This window comes from Gekko japonicus, unplaced genomic scaffold, assembly GCF_001447785.1.
Source record: "Gekko japonicus isolate JY-2015 unplaced genomic scaffold, Gekko_japonicus_V1.1 scaffold945, whole genome shotgun sequence".
Lineage (NCBI taxonomy): Eukaryota > Metazoa > Chordata > Lepidosauria > Squamata > Gekkonidae > Gekko > Gekko japonicus.
In genome coordinates, this window is record NW_015165265.1 from 806,865 (window position 1) to 823,268 (window position 16,404).

General features: G+C 48.1%; 1 protein-coding gene across 1 annotated transcript in view; it reads right to left on the reverse strand.

Annotated features, from left to right (window-relative positions):
• LOC107109547 (collagen alpha-1(XI) chain-like) overlaps positions 1–15,642 on the reverse strand; it is a gene marked incomplete at its 5' end in the record, with an annotated part of 60,691 nt that extends 45,049 nt beyond the window's left edge. The window contains 11 exons of the mRNA XM_015410208.1: positions 2,728–2,781; positions 3,288–3,395; positions 3,613–3,666; positions 4,875–4,928; positions 5,514–5,567; positions 5,664–5,717; positions 6,568–6,675; positions 6,984–7,037; positions 7,232–7,285; positions 7,528–7,635; positions 15,535–15,642. Coding sequence (XP_015265694.1) covers positions 2,728–2,781; positions 3,288–3,395; positions 3,613–3,666; positions 4,875–4,928; positions 5,514–5,567; positions 5,664–5,717; positions 6,568–6,675; positions 6,984–7,037; positions 7,232–7,285; positions 7,528–7,635; positions 15,535–15,642 — 810 coding nt within the window. The remainder of the gene's footprint in view (positions 1–2,727; positions 2,782–3,287; positions 3,396–3,612; positions 3,667–4,874; positions 4,929–5,513; positions 5,568–5,663; positions 5,718–6,567; positions 6,676–6,983; positions 7,038–7,231; positions 7,286–7,527; positions 7,636–15,534) is intronic.
• Positions 15,643–16,404: the final 762 nt, after the last annotated feature.

Here is a 16,404-nt window from a genome sequence, read left to right on the forward strand (position 1 = left end):
TCCCAGAGGTGTGATGCACAGAGACCACGAAGAAGATCATCTTGTAACCAATACACTTCTTTTACCAATAAAGTTTTATCTTGTTTATTGTTAACCCAGAGTCATAAACTGTTTAAAATATAAGAGTCTCATCCTCAGAACCACATAGTCCAATGAAGGAGCCTTAGAGCTTGGGCACAATACTGTGGGAAAGGTTAATTAAAGACTGGAATTAAATTTCTGGTGGCAGCATTACGTACATTGAGTACGTAACAACAAGAAATTGAGTACATTGAGTACGAAACAACAAGAAATTTAAAACTACATCACACCTAACCACGCAAAATAAAAGAGAGGTACCGTGACACACCCTTTCAAAACTCAAAAACTTGAATTCAAAATGCAAAGTTCTGCTATATGTTGAAATGGGTGTAATTTTCTTGACGATGGTTCTTAATTGTTCAACAAGTCCGTACTGCGAGAGATGGAAATGTACTTGGCAGGTTCCCTGTTATATTTGTAATGCACCCTTTCTCCAGGGTTCTCTGGCATTATGAGGCCTTTAATACAGCAGTTTCCAACCTTTTTGACATGCTGACCCACCAAGTCTAAATTGTTATTATTTCAATTTATATCCTGCCTTTCCTGCAAGGGGGAATATTCACCAAATTCGCCAAATCTTCTAAATCCCACATGGTCCATAATGGGGAATGCTGAAGACAAAATTACTTTTAGGGAAATATAATATTGCTATGGTGAACCATCCAGGGCTGGCCCAAGGTTTTTGGGCACCCTAGGCAAACTATGACCTTGGCACTGATCTTAGTTCAGCATTCCATTTTCTACAGTGGCTAACCAGATGTTTCTGAGAACATCACACAGCATGCAGCTGCCTCCACTATGAACCTGAAGCAAATGGCATTCAAACATACACAGGCTTTGCATATGGAGGTTACACATCCCAGCCTTTGACCACCCTCTCCTTCTCCATTATGCCCTGTAATCCCCTCAAAAGATGCTAGTTACTCCAGTAACTATCAGGACACGTTTTACATGGACGGCTTCAAAAGGGAATTAGATAGGCATATGGAGCAGAGGTCCATCAGTGGCTATTAGCCACAAGGTATAGATAGGGGCTCTGGGGCAAGTGATGCTCTGTCTTCTTGGTGCTTGGGGGGGGGCAACAGTGGGAGGGCTTCTAATGTCCTGGCCCCACTGCTGGACCTCCTGATGGCACCTGGTATTTTTGGCCCCTATGTGACAGAGTGTTGGACTAGATGGGCCTTTGGCCTGATCCAACACTGGCATCTCTTATGTGCTTATGTTCTTATGTTACATGATCAACACGTATATGCAGTGAAGAAAAAAAACAACAACTAAGGTATGGCAGACACTGTTTCCAGGGTCAGATTTTGGTTGCCAAAATACAAAAGAGAGCGATGGAAAGGGCAGGGACAGCCATTAGGGGTGGCCTGCAACCCACTTTCAGCGGCTTCATGACCCATGTTTGGGTCCTGACCCACAGGCTGGGAAACACTGCTTAAATAAACTGTGAGACAGGATATGTGGAGTGAGGGCTGTTGGTCCAAGGTCACCCAGTGAATTTCATGACTGAGTGGGGATTTGAACCCAAGTCTCCCTAGTCTCAGTCAATAATTACCCACTCGGCAAAACAGTCCTATTATTAGTTGCTGTAGATTTTCCGGGCTGTGTGGCCGTGGTCTTGGCATTGTAGGACCTGACGTTTCGCCAGCAGCTGTGACTGGCATCCTCAGAGGTATAACACAGAAAGATGGAGTACTCTCTGTGTCATGGTGAGAAGGAAAATGGCAGGAAAATCTACAACAACTAATGGACTCCAGTCGTGAAAGCCTTCGACAACATAGTCCTATTATTGTTGACATGTTCATTGATCCCAACAGGAAAGCACACTAGATCTCATCCCCAAGGCTTTTCAGGTATTACAAATAGGGACTCACAACAAAACATTGTGCACTGACCCAGCCCGCAGATGAAGCCCGGCTAGCTGCAATGTGTGTGTAATTAATGCTGTATGTTTGTCTTCCCTATCCCCACAAATATTGTTAGTCCAACTGTCTCAAGAGTAACTGTAAATTGCTCTGAGCCCGCAGGTATGTGGGAAAGAGCGATCAATAAATCGAAAGCATTATTATTATTATTATTGTTGTTGTTGTTGTTTCAAGCATTGCAGGTTCTCTTTTAACTCATTAAATCCTTGAGTCAACATCTGGACTTAATCAACAACAAACATTACAAAGTGTGTATAAGGACTGTTATGCCAGGCTTAGCAACGGGATGAAAGAAGTCTTGAGGTTTTACATAGGCCATTACAACATTACTGTTCTGGGAAAGGTAGGAATTCAGCAGGCCTCGAGTGCCCATTTTGGGATTCAAGTTTCCATCCAAACACTGGAAACAGAATTCTCCGCGGTCCCGGTTTCCAGCTGTTTCTCCAACAGTTGCCCATCTAACCCAACATCCCCCATCCCAGAAACAGAATGTAACATTCTAGGGGAAAGATTGAAGGTCAAAGAAGACGGGGACGGCAAAGGATGAGATGGTTAGACAGTGTCATCGATGCAACGAACATGAAGTTGAGCAAACTTCAGAGAATGGCGGAAGACCGGAAGGCCTGGAGGGAGCTGGTCCATGGGGTCGCGGAGAGTCGGACTCGACTGTGCGACTGAACAACAACAACAGGGGAGCATTGGAAAGACTGATACTCACAGGAGGGCCAGGATCGCCGGATGGGCCTGGGTCACCAGGAAAGCCTATCGGACCCTGTGACGGAAGGATATGAGCAGCCAGTGAATACCATACAGCTCACGACAGAACCCCTACAATAACACCAGCTGTCCAGAACGGAGACAAAAGTGCTTCTCTTTGTGGATTCAGTTGACTGCAGGCTGTCTTTTCTATGGGGTTTGTATGAACTCTGAGAGACACATGCACGGTCAGAGAGACGGACATTGCTGCCTTCAATTTTCCCATCTTGTGCTAGCGGGCTGGAACAAAAAGACCTTTGGGTCCTTCCCACTGCTACCATTCTATCCTTCAAGCCTCTTTGCAGTTGTAAACTCTCCTTTCCATAGGCCTTTGTGGAATCAGAGCATCTGTTCCGTCAGCCTTAGAGAAATTGTGGCGTCTCTTCCGTCGGGCAGTAGAGAACTGGGTGAGCCATAAAGCCAATCTCCCTCCTTTCTAGACTGCATGGAACTATGGCTTTGTGCAAGAGGCGTTCTTGCAGGCGGCCCTCTCTATTTTACATCCAGAAGCCGGCAACTCACCAGATTCCCTTTGGCCCCGTCTTCTCCCGGGGGACCCTTCTTGCCAGGGGCTCCTGCAGCCCCTGTTGGGCCAGAATCGCCTTTTTCGCCTGTATAGCCCTTCACCCCCTGCAAAGACACATGCACAGATATGCCGGTCAGGTGCTGTTCGTGGCAAAGAGATTTGCAAAAAGCAGCTTCTTGGGATCTTCACTTAATTCGCATCTCTGCAGAGAGTCAGCTTCATCCCTCGGTAGATTTACCCAGCCTGGAGCAGAGGATGTGCTAACCCTAGAAGGAATGAAGCAGGGTGTTTTCCCACAGCCCCTCCTCAAAAGACACTCACCGGTCGGCCTGGTTCCCCGGGCGATCCAGGGTCCCCTGCTTCACCTGGTTCACCCTGTGTGATGAGAGGGGAACAGAGAATGAACCTCTCCAGATCTGGCCTAGGCTGAATGTCGGTGTGACCTTGGGTCAGTTACAAGTTCTTTCAGAGCTGTTCTCTCACGAGCAGTCCTTGAAAGAGCTCTCTCAGCCCCACCTACCTCACAGAGTGCCTGTTGTGGGGAGGGGAAGGGAAAGGAGTCTGTAAGCCTCTCTGAGACTCCTTTGGGTAGTGAAGGGCGGGGTATAAATCCAGTCTCCTCCTCCTCTTGTTCTTCCTCTTCTTCTTTTTTTCTTCTTCATCTTTGTCTTCTTCTCCAGTTCTGACTTGGGGCCTGGTGTTTGCAACATCTGACAGACCCCCACAAAAGCGTTCTGGCTTATTAAACAACTGCATGTGTACAACCTGGGGAAAGACTCCCTAGGTCCTACCGGCACCTTTTCCAGATTCGGCGGCTACTTCTTCATGTGGCCATCTAGAGAGCTGGACTCTCCACTGCCTATTCTACAGGCTGACATCTGCTCAGAGGGGTACGACACACGTTTCACCATGTCACTATTTTCCTAGCCACAACTACAAAAGAGCACAACTTCTGTCTATTTCAGATGCAATGGTTGGTGTATAAGAAGCACACAGCTGAGCATGTGCAGAGTGCCTCTCCTTTCTATGGCTGTGCAAGTGCAACCTACTGTCACACAACCAGCATTATGGAAGTAGGGCTTCCATGTAAGAGACTGCAGTGTCACGCAAGCCTCCTTTTCCAGCCCCTCACTTTTTAACTAAAGTATTGCCTTTCTTTTCCTTGATTAGCCAGAGCAACCTTTTTCTATCTCCTTATCTACAGACGTACCCCATGATGCTCCTGGCATTCCCCTTGCCTTGGCACCTCCAGTTTCCAATGGGAGTGTCCCATCAGTTCATAGTGTCTTCCTCATGCCTTCCTACCATCTGGTCCATTTTGTCCATCATGCTCCTCTTACAGCTCCCAGTTTTATGACATCTGCTGCTGACAGAAAATGGGACTGCCAGAGAAAGGGCATGCACACATGTGTTGGGAACAAACAACAAAGGATTGCATGACACCATAAAGTCTTAACATAATTATTGTGGCATGAGCTTTCTGGAAACTATACCAGGTGGGGTGGGGTGGGGTAGAGTGGAGAAGAATCCATTCACCCCTCACACATCTGTGTCAACTCCAAGCACCTGTGGCTTGAACTCACCTTTTCTCCAACAGGACCAGGTTGTCCTATGCCGCCTGGTTGTCCCTGTGGGCCCTGGAATTAGAGATGACACTTTAGAAAGAGCACGGGCCAGCACACCCCATTGTCTTCCCTTCTTAATTGGTTCTCTGACTCTCTGGTTGACTGAGGCCAATTCACTCATTACCGAAAATGCAGGTTGGGTCCGAGGTCCCCACCCTGTGTTCTACTTAACAGTCAAACATGAGTTGCAGGTTCTCAGTCTCCCACATGGGTGGTGGCCAATTTGGATTGTGACTGCAGGATGGACAAGGAAGGGGCTGCAGCCTTCCATCTCACTCCATTTCCTTGACAGCCTAGTGGAGTCAGTCTACTCCCATGTACCAATGGGTTTGCCCAACCAGCAAATAATGCACAACCTGTGTATTCTGTAATGTGCAAATCGGCCAATGTTGCTTGCTTGTTTTATATAGAGGGAACGTTCCACGCATTGAGCAGAAGCGATATTTATCCATGCCCTGATCCTGGGGAGGATACTGTGCTGCTTTTCCCATCCTTCTCAGGAAGCAAGGGAAGTACAGACTGGATGTTCAGACTGTGTTTTCCCTGACATTCAAATGTGGCCCATCTGCCCTGTGTGCAAAGAGAACTGATACTCACATCCCCGCCAATTGGACCCTGTGGGCCACGAGGTCCTGGAGCTCCTGGTGGGCCCTAGAGAGAAAAAGAACATCACTGAGGCAGCTGGAGAGGCATCAGCAGTGGGTTTAAGGACTGGGTTAGGTTTGAGGCTGAGGAGATGGCTCTTACCATTGGGCCAACATCACCGCTCTCACCCTTCTCTCCTGGGGGGCCTGGCATCCCCTGTGAATAAAGCACCCCACCAAGGTAAACAGATAGAAAGACTTACCCTAATTCTTTCTTTATTTTTTATTTTTTAAGACAGCATTATTGTTCTCTATCTAGAGATTATATATGCAGTTTTGGGCTATAACATGTACGATTTCAGATTTTGCATTTTAAGAGACAATGTTTCAAACAAATAGATTTCAGTTTCATGTCAGAATAGGGACTTTTTCCATCTGGGGACAATTTTCAGCTCCGAGTAAATTGTGTGCAAATGCAAATTTCCAGAGCAAACCCTATTTATTGCACCATAATCTGAAGCAAATATTTGGCAACTCAAAATAGGAATTGCCATTTTTGCAAGGGCTCATTTCAAAATGTCAGATCTTGAGCAATTTATTGTACCAGTGCCTCGTTTCAAAGGCTCAACATTTGGAAATTATGGTCACAAAATACTGATTTTCAGAACTTCAAAATTCAGGGAATTTCTCATATTAAGAATTCTGTGCAAGTGTTTTAACATGGCTTGCTGTGCTCTAATATCTACGCTTTAAACACCTTCCTTACAAACAGGGCTTTTTTTCTGGGGGAATGTGCAGGAACAGAGTTCCGGAACCTCTTCGACAAAATTATTCTTAGAATGTTTAAAAGTTCATGAGTTTTCAGTAGACAGATTGAAAACTTAATTTCCCTCTTGAGAGTTCTGGCACCTTCTTTTTCAAAAAAAGAAAAGGAAAAAAGCCCTGCTTACAAACCACTGTCAAATACACACATACCCCACATCTGATGTCCCTTATCTCACTTCCAGACTCTGTTCCAGAACTCCTCCAACCCCATGATTATCCAGCCCCCCAGCTTTCCCACTCACCTGTAAACCAGATGGGCCACTGGTTCCTGGGAATCCACGGGCTCCCTCATCTCCTTTCTGGCCAAACATACCCTGCTGTCCTCGGCGACCAGGCTCCCCGTCCACTCCCTGTTAGCAAGACGCGGGTCAGGATTTCTATTGATACAGATCTCTTTCCTCACACCGCCCCATCCCCTTTCTAGTAGTGTCAAAACGTTAGGAGGCTGGCAGGGGAGGTTTTTGCAGCCAGCCAAGATACTCAGTCTCTTCTCTTGCGGATGATTACAGATACAAGTCAAGGCCGTGAGAAATCCAGGAAGGAGGGCAGATTTCAGAAGAGAAGAGTCAAGAGCAGGGAAAGGTTGGAGGAGACAGTTTTAAGGCTTCAGAGTAGAAAAGGCATCAGTAGAGATTTTTAGGGTGGAATAAATACTCACAGCAGGGCCCGGATGCCCGATGGGTCCCTGGATCCCAGTAGGCCCTGGGGGACCCTGCAAGAAAAGAGAGCGTGAGACCGAGAGGGTGATGCCTTTTATCTTCTTCCCCATTTCTTCACTTCATGTATTCCAGATCCCTTCAACACGGCTCGCTGGCCCAGCTAATAAAAAGCCACAAGCAGTGTTAACCCAAGAACTGTCATGTTGGCTGATCCCCCAAGTCCATCAGTGACCCATCTCACACTCACCGCTTCCCCCTTGTCCCCTTTGCTTCCCTTCTGTCCTGGGCCACCCATCTCTCCCTGCAAAGAGAGATCACCATGAGAACACAAAGCATTGCCACGGAAACGATTGCTGCGGAGACCATTGTGAGGTAAAGATGTACCACTGAGCAAAGACTTTGGTCGGGGGAACCAAGGCTATGGAAACGACAGTGAAGCTGTTGCCATGGAACCAGTCATCATGGAAACAAAAACAGGCCTGTCTAGACTCTGCAGAAGTTTTTACTCTCCAAACACTGCCCTCAGTGGAGATGGACCCCTACCTTGTCACCATCTTCTCCAGCAAGTCCTGGTGGTCCGGCTGGGCCAGGAAGTCCCACTGGACCAGGGATTCCATCTTGCCCAGCTGGGCCCATTGGGCCTCGCTCACCCTGGAAAAGTGAGAACACAAATGACAACAGAGGTTCTGGGGTCAAAGGCTGATAAATCTATCCTCTTACACAGAGGCATGAATACCAGGTATACAGGACTCTAAAATTTATTTATTTATATGTCATTTATAGTCCACCTTTCTCACGTGGACTCAAGGCGGATTACACAGAGTGAGTCAACACAGTCAACAGGATGGGCTATTCAGTAAACAATACAACAGGATTAGGGCTGTGGAACCAATCGGAAATCTAGAAACAGAACTGAAGCAAAGCATAAGTCTTAACAGGACACATTAAATGATACTTACATAGTAGAATCCTAATTTCAGTAAGCTGAACACAACACATTAAATGATACAAAAATTACACAGTAGGATCCTAGTTTTGGTCAGCCAAACACAGTAGGTTTGGGCCAAGCATCCCCAAACGTGCATCTGTATAATTTGATTTTCCCATTATTTGTACTATACAGGACCACACATAGCTCTTGTAAAATCTATATGGCAATAAGATCTTCTGCAGAGGCTCTGTTGTATACGGCCCTGCTTTTGAGAGGTGAGGCGAGCTGTCATCTAAGACAGGGCCTTTACTGAGGTAACTTCCGCCCTTCCTATACCTCTTCATCCATGTAACAAATTGCTCTGAGTGCATAGCCTGGTGCCCGGTTCTGCCTCCTAGAGGGGTTGCCACAGTTGAGGGGAAGGACCTGGCACCCTTGAGGTAATTATGTACCTGGCACCAGTGTTCCCTCTAAGGTGAGTTAGTGTGAGCTAGCTCACAGGTTTTTAGTCTCCTGCTCACACATTTTTGTCTTGGCTCAGGAAGGATGGCTCCAGAGCAAACTAATTTATGCAGTAGCCAAACTGCTCGCTCACAACTTTAATGCCAGCAGCTCACAAAGTAGAATTTTTGCTCACAAGACTCCACAACTTAGAGGGAACATTGCTGAGGTAAACATGTGGGTCAGTTACAGTTTTCACACAGCTGTTCTCTTAGAGTTGTTCTCTCAAGAGCAGTTCTCTCAGAGCTCTCTCAGCCCAACCTACCTCACAGGGTATTTGTTGTGGGGAGGGGAAGGGAAAGGAGATTGTCAGCCGCTCTGAGGCTCCAAGTGAAGGGCGGGGTATAAATCCAACTGTTCTTCTTCTTGAAGCATCCCTGGCCATCCTTTCAGGTTCAAGGGATGATGAACCTAACTGCCACCATTCAGGTTTTAACTTTAGGGAGGGGTAAACACCTTGGCTCTTCTCCATCCCCTGGTTCCTACAAAAAGGGTCCTCTCTTTCTCGGGCTCTTGTTCTACATACAATTAATTTATTTAGTTAATTCATTTTATTTTTACCCCGTACCCTCTCCTCACAGGAGACTCCGGGCAGCTGACAGCAATTAAAATATGATACATAAATATATATTTTTCTATCTGTAGGTTGCGCGACATAGCAAACCCAATGGGCCATAGGAGAGACAAATACCACACTCCTGCGACCCTCCCCTCAGACTATTTCCCCCCCACATACAAGTGAGGAGAAAAACAGGAATGTATGAAGGGATAGAAACAAATAGCAGTAAGGCTCAAGTAACATACATGCATCTTCAAGGGATATGGGGGAACTTCAGCACTCAACTAGATAACACAGTGCACAGTGCTAACGTCATAAAAAGGACCCTCAGAAGAGCATATGCAATCCATAGCCTATTTCTGTCACCTTCCTCCCTGTCCTTGAAGAGGAGCGGAAACCCAATACCAACCCTGGCGATTCCAGAGGTCATTTCGGGGGGGGGGAACGCGGGGGAACGCAGTTCCCCCGGGTGAGGTGCAGGGGGCGGGGCACATGACTGGGCGATTCGAAATAAGACTCCGGCAACTGAATAAAATCAACTGCTCTGCTCCCATGGTCACCAGAATTCTGTGGTAATGGAATCTCCACTGGCTACACCCTCCTGCTCATGAAAGCCTGAGGTCAAGTTTATTTTATTTAAGGCATCAGCCAAAACCATTTCTTCCCTCAGGTTTTTGACTGGTTATGTCAGGGCTTGGCTGAGTGGGATTCATTTAATAAATTTAAGCTAAAATAGAACTTAAAATCCATTCACAAACCAAAGAAGGATAACCGCCGACAAAATTAACAACAGTCCAGCCAAAAAGCCCTGATGTGTGGATAGCCCAGGACAGCCTGATCTTTTCAGACCTTGGAAGCTAAGCAGGGTCAGCTCTGGTGAGTATTTCGATGGGAGACCATCAAGGAACTCCAGGAATGCTATGCAGAGGAAGGCAATGGCAAACCACCCCTGAGTGGCTCTTGCCTTGGAAACCCTGCGGGGTTGCCGTAAGTTGGTTGTGAGTGTTTCCTCTAAGCTGAGTTAGTGTGAGCCAGCTCACCGTTTTTTAGCCTCCGGCTCACACATTTTTGTCTTAGCTCAGGAAGGATGGCTCCAGAGCAAACTTAATTTATGTGGTAGCCAAATCGCCCGCTCACAACTTTGATGCCAGTAGCTCACAAAGCAGAATTTTTGCTCACAAGACTCTACAGCTTAGAGGGGGCATTGTGACTTCACAGTAAAAAAAAAACACCCTCAAAAAACTGCTTGGCAGAGCATTCAAAATTCTGATAAAGAGGGGAAGCATTTAACACAGTATTCCCCAATATGCACTATAAGCATTATGATGTCCGCTGAGGGGTTCCCAGAAGCAAAGAACCCATTTCTGGCTTTCCTCCACCTCACTAGATCAGGAGGTCTTTCAGAAGATCCCAGGAAGAATCACCTTTGGGTGAGCAGGGAGCACCCGGTCATAAACCTTGTCTCGCAACCCCTCCAAATTTGGTGCTGGTTCCAGAACCCCACAGCAGCCCATACTCCCAGTTCTCAAAGTTCCAAAGGTGCCCAAAGGCTCAGTGAGATTGGGGATCCCTGGCTTTTGTGTCTCCCAAGAAGTCCTTGCATGCATTATTGGAGCTACCATGGTGAAGGACCGGCCTTTCTCAGGTGAATCTTAGACCCAAGTGGAGGGAACCATTGGGAAGAGTGTCCCTGTCACATGGACCCTCCAAGTTATTTTACTTTATAGCTTAGTTACTCAGGTACTGGTTTTTACTGACTGACGTGATGCTTTAATTGACTTTTTATGCTTCTGCCTGCTATTTGCGATGATTTATTGGTCTGTTTTAATATTCTTGGGGGCGGGGGAGATCTGCCTCAGGAGTTACTTGGCTGAGTTTCTTTTTCGTGGAATGCAATTTTAAAAACATTAAGTTTGTCATCGGATATCTTGTGCCAGTTTGTTGCACGTGAATATGAAGCATCGTTTAGATTAGTGTTTTATAACGCTCCTGGTTCTCATTGTTATTCTGTCCCCGTACCCACCTTTATTGTTAACAATTTTCTTTCTTTCTGTGCAATCTCCATCAAACACTTTTGTGTATTTCTCCTCCCCCACTATCTTGCACAAACCAATCCCACTGAAATGTTTCCCTCCGCAACCACATACACCACGTTTATTCAGCATCCTTAAGCTGCTTGCTTGTAAGACCCTGATTGATTGTTTGACAATTTCATTGATTACGTAAGAGAAAGGTCAGTTAATAAGAGGAAATCGGTCCTTCTGTCTGACCCGGTCTTTAAAGTCCATCAAATAAAAAAGCCTATAAAACCTAAGAAGCCTAAAATGCACAGGAAAAGCTAGATGAAGTAAAATGAAGAAATAATTTGGGAAGGTAATATCACCTGATCTGGATAGCCCAGGCTAGCCTGATGTCGTCAGGTTTTGGAAGTTAAGCAAGGTTGGCTCTGGCTAGAACCTGAACAAGAGACCTCCAAGGAATAATAGGGGCATGATGTGGAGGCAAGCAATGACCAACCACCTCTGAACGTCTCTTGCCTTAAAAACCCTACGGGGCTGCCAGAAATCAGCTGCGACTTGACGGCCCTTTCCACCCACCACCAAGGTAGTATCCTAACCTAGGACTACCAGATGTCCTTTTTTCAGAGGACGTGATCTCTTTTTTTTGGTGTCCATCCTCTTTTGGGCTCCTTTTTAAAAACCTGATGAAAATGTCCTCTTATTGTTTATTTATTTATATTTACATTTATATCCAGCCCTCCCCGCCATTCGGGAGGCTCAGGGCGGCTAACAACATATATAAAAATACATTAAAATTCCATTAAAACTATCAATTGATATAAAACCATACAACTTATATTAAAAGATGGCAAATCTTCTTATATCGGCTGTCAACGAAACACTGTCCACCGGCCCACGCCCAGCTATAAAGCCTCGGTTGGTGGCGCCGTTGGTACTGTCGGTACCAATAATGGTACAGTTGTTGCCACAGTTGGTAGGGCCAGGGCCATACAATTGAGGTGGCACCCTACTTAAAAGCCTGGTGGAAGAGCTCCATTTTACAGGCCCTGCAGAACTGTAAAAGGTCCCGCAGGGCCCTGATGTCTTCTGGAAGCTCGTTCCACCAGTGAGGGGCTGCCACAGAGAAGGCCCTGGCCCTCATTGTAACCAAGCTGGCCTCTTTAGGTCCTGAAAGAAACAGGTGATTTTGGAAGCCCGATCTTAGTGCACGCTGGGGTACATGCGGGGAAAGGCGGTCCCTTAGGTAAACAGGTCCCTGGCCATATAGGGCTTTAAAGTTAAGAACCAGCACCTTGAACTGTTTCCAGTATGCTATAGGCAGCCAGTGCAGGGTTTTTAGAGCGGGCTGGATGTGTTCACACATAGGGAGACACAACAACAGCCTCGCCACTGCATTCTGCACCAGATGCAGCTTCCGGATTTGGGACAAGGGCAGCCCCATGTAGAGAGCATTACAGTAAGCCAATCTTGAGGTGACCAATGTGTGGATCACCGTTGCTAGGTCATTGCGTTCAAGGAAGGGAACCAACTGCTTAATCAGCCGTAGATGGTAAAAGGCCGACTTTGCAGTGGCTGCTACCTGGGCCTCCATCATTAGGGAGGTATCCAGGAGCACTCCCAAGCTCCTAACCTCCGGCACTGGCAACAACGGCGCCCCATCAAAGGTCGAGAGTGGGATCCCTTGGGCCACTCCGACTCAGGCACAGGACCTCCGTCTTCATCAGATTCAATTTCAGTTGACTCTGTCTAAGCCAACCAGCCACGGCTTTCAGTGCCAGGTCCAGATCTCCCAGACTAGAGTCTGACTTGCCATCCAACACCAGATAGAGCTGGGTATCGTCAGCATATTGATGACAACCCAGCCCATGTACATATAGATATTAAACAGCACTGAGGAAAGCACTGCACCTTGGGGCGCTCCGCACACTAGTGGGTACCTTCTGAACAGTTGCTCCCCAACTGCCACCCTCTGTCCCCAATCCTGAGGAAACGAGGAGAGCCACTGTAGGGCAAACCCCTGAATCCTGGTATCAGCAAGGCGGTGGACCAGTAGTTGATGGTCGATGGTGTCGAACACCACCGACAAGTCTAACAACATCTCAACACCACTATACCGCCTCGATCCAGATGCCTCCGGAGACCATCTGTGAGGGCGACCAGGACCGTCTCTGTCTCAAGGCCTGGTCGGAAACTGGACTGGAAGGAGTCTAATATGGAGGTGTCATCCAAAAAGCCCTGCAACCTATTCGCCACCACCTTCTCGATTAGTTTAGCCAAGTAGGGTAAGTAGGATACCGGCTGATAGTTGGCTAATTCAGCAGGTTCGAGCTATGCCTTTTTTAACAGGGGGCATGCTACTGCCTCCTTTAGGGCACTAGGGAAGAGTCCCTCCATAAGGGATGTGTTGATGATCCCCCTTATGCCCCTCGTAACCCATCGCAGCCAGCTTTAATCAGCCACGACGGGCACGGGTCCAGACTGCAGGTGGTTGGGTGAACCGATGAGAGCAATTTGTCAACCTCTTCTAGACTGAGCGGATCGAAATAATCCAGAACTTGACCAGAAGACGCGCATGGAGCCTCAAGTTCCGTTACTTTCTCTACTGTGGCAGGGAGGTTGTGGCGTTGCAACAAGACTTTATCTGCAAAATAGCTCGCAAAAGCCTCACAGCCGATATCCAGTTCCTTATCATTTGGCCTGCCCTGTGGCAGAGTAGTCAGAGACCAAATTGTTCTAAATAATTGGGCTGGGCGAGAGCTCACAGACGCAATCGTAGCTGTGCAAAAATCCTTTTTCACAGCCTTGACTGCCATCTCATAGGATCTCATAAACGTCCTATAGGATGCTCCTGCCGCTTCATCGCAAGCGTGACGCCATTGTCTCTCTAGCTGTCTAAGCTCCTGCTTCATTGCCCTCAGCTCCTGTGTATACAATGGAGCAAGTCTTAGGCGGGGGCACAGAGGGCACTGAAGAGCGATCTCGTCAATTGACGCCGAGAGTCAGTTTTGCCAGTCCTTGACAAGCTCATCCAACGAGCCGCCAGGGGGCATCAGATCCTGCAGGGCCATCTGGAATCGCATAGGATCCATTTGGCTCCATGGGTGAGCTAAAATATGCTCGCCGCCCAAACAGGGTTGGAGTGGCATGTTCACGCGGGCCTTCAGGACATGATGGTCCGACCATGGTACAGCCGTAGTCGTAATGCGGTCCACCATAACCCCCGCCACAAAGATCAGATCAAGAGTGTGCCCTGCTTGGTGAGTGGGGGCCATAACACACTGGGAGAGTCTCAGCACCGCCATGGATGACACCAGGTCCATTGCCTGTGTGGAGGTTGCGTCATCAGCATGGACGTTGAAATCACCCAAGACCAACAGTCGAGGGTGCTCAAGAGCCCAGCCTGATACGGGCTCCAGCAGGGATGGCAGGCTACTTGCCAGTGTGTTAAACAGTCGGTACACCAGCCAGATAGCCAAACTCTCCCTGGCTTCCCAGACAAAGCCAGCACACTCTATGCCTGTGAGTTTTGGTGGCGGGAGCGCTCTGAAGGTGTAACTCTCCCGAATGAACAATGCCATTCCTCCCCCCCTCCCCTTAGTCCGGAATTGGTGAAGGACCAAGTACCCGGGAGAAGCCAACTGGGAGGAGCCAACTGGGAGAGAGCTACTGTCTCCCCAACTCGCACCCAGTCACGCATGCCAGGTCCATGTCCTGCTCTGACACAAAGTCATGAAGGATCGTAGTCTTGTTATTTATGGACCTGGCGTTACACAACACCAATGTCGGAGAGGGGTTATCCATCCTAGCCCCACTACCTCCTACCTTTGGGATGGGACACAGAGTGGAAGGGGGCCGAGCCCATCTACGTCTCTGTTCCCGTTCTTTCCAATTCTTTCTGGTCACCCCACAATACTTTCCCCTCCCCAGGAGCACTGGAATCCCTTGGCTGGTCATCATCCACTAGCGGCCTTTGCTCCCTGGCTTCCCAGACAAAGCCAACACACTCTATGCCTGTGAGTTTTGGTGGCGGGAGCGCTCTGAAGGTGTAACTGTCCCGAATGAACAATGCCACTCCTCCCCCCCTCCCGTTAGTCCAGAATTGGTGAAGGACCAAGTACCCAGGAGGAGCCAACTGGGAGGAACCAACTGGGAGAGAGCCACTGTCTCCACAACTCGCACCCAGGTCTCAGTCACGCACGCCACCACTAGCGGCCTTTGCTCATGGGTCCAAAGGGTCAGGTCCAGAGAATCTCCAAAGAATATCAGTCCAAGCCCACAATGAGGCCAAGGATTACAAACAGTGGGTCTGGGCTGTAAAATTCTCCCAAGGCAAAACTGACAGGCAGACTGAATTTAATTCTGGAACAGATTCCATTTTGAAGCAATAACAAAAGAGAGTGTTGTTTGTGTATGTACACAGTGCCTTTCCCCTACCAATGAGTAAACACAGTCAGCCTAAGTTAAAGGGGCTAGGCTCTGGGGTCAGAGGAGAGGTTTGGATCACAGAAACGGATGAGGAAGAATTGATTTGTACATACCGGTGCCCCCTTCTCCCCTGCAGGGCCCACAGGTCCCGGATTACCCCCACGCCCTGGCAGTCCGATGCCCCCGGCTGCTCCTGAGGGGCCTCGCTCACCAAGGGCGCCCTATTGAAAAGGAACACATAAAATAAGCCTGATACAAGAACATGAGGAGAGCCCTGCTGGATGAGACCAGTGATCCCCCTAGTCCAGCATCCTGTCTCACACAGTAGCCAACCAATTCTTCTGGAGGGCCCACAACAGGGCATAGAGGCTGAGGCCTTCCCCTGATGTTGCCTCCTGGCTCTGAGATTCAGAAGATTAGTGCCTCTGGATGTGGAGGTTCCCCTCGGTCACCATGGCTAGTAGCCATTGATAGACTTATCCTCCATGAATCTATCTTATCCTCCTTTAAAGCTGTTTATTCCTGTGGCCATCATTCTATCCGCTGGCAGCAAATTCCACATTTTAATCACCTCTCCAGAGCCCTCTTTGTTGTAGAGATCACTGTGTCCATCACCCCATCCATCAGGCAGGAGACGGTAATCAAGAGCTGCTCACATCAGTACACCATACTACTGAAGGTTCCCCTACCCAACCATCACACTACTCCGCCCCACAGAGCTTATTTTCTGAGGCCTCTGTGATGGAAAGAGATGTTCCCGGCTTCCCCATCGGCTCCTTGTGATTCCCCCACTGCCAAAAACCCAGTCTAGGAGGCTGTGCTAGTGGAAAAGAGAAGCAGGACAATTTCCCACAATTCCCCTGATGCCTCCCAATAGCCCACAGCGTTTTGTCCAGAAGGGTTTCCTGACCCTCGGGTTGTGGGGGTCAGAAAGGGCTGCTAGGGAAGAGCAGGAAAGATCTGTGTCCATCAGCACCTTCTGC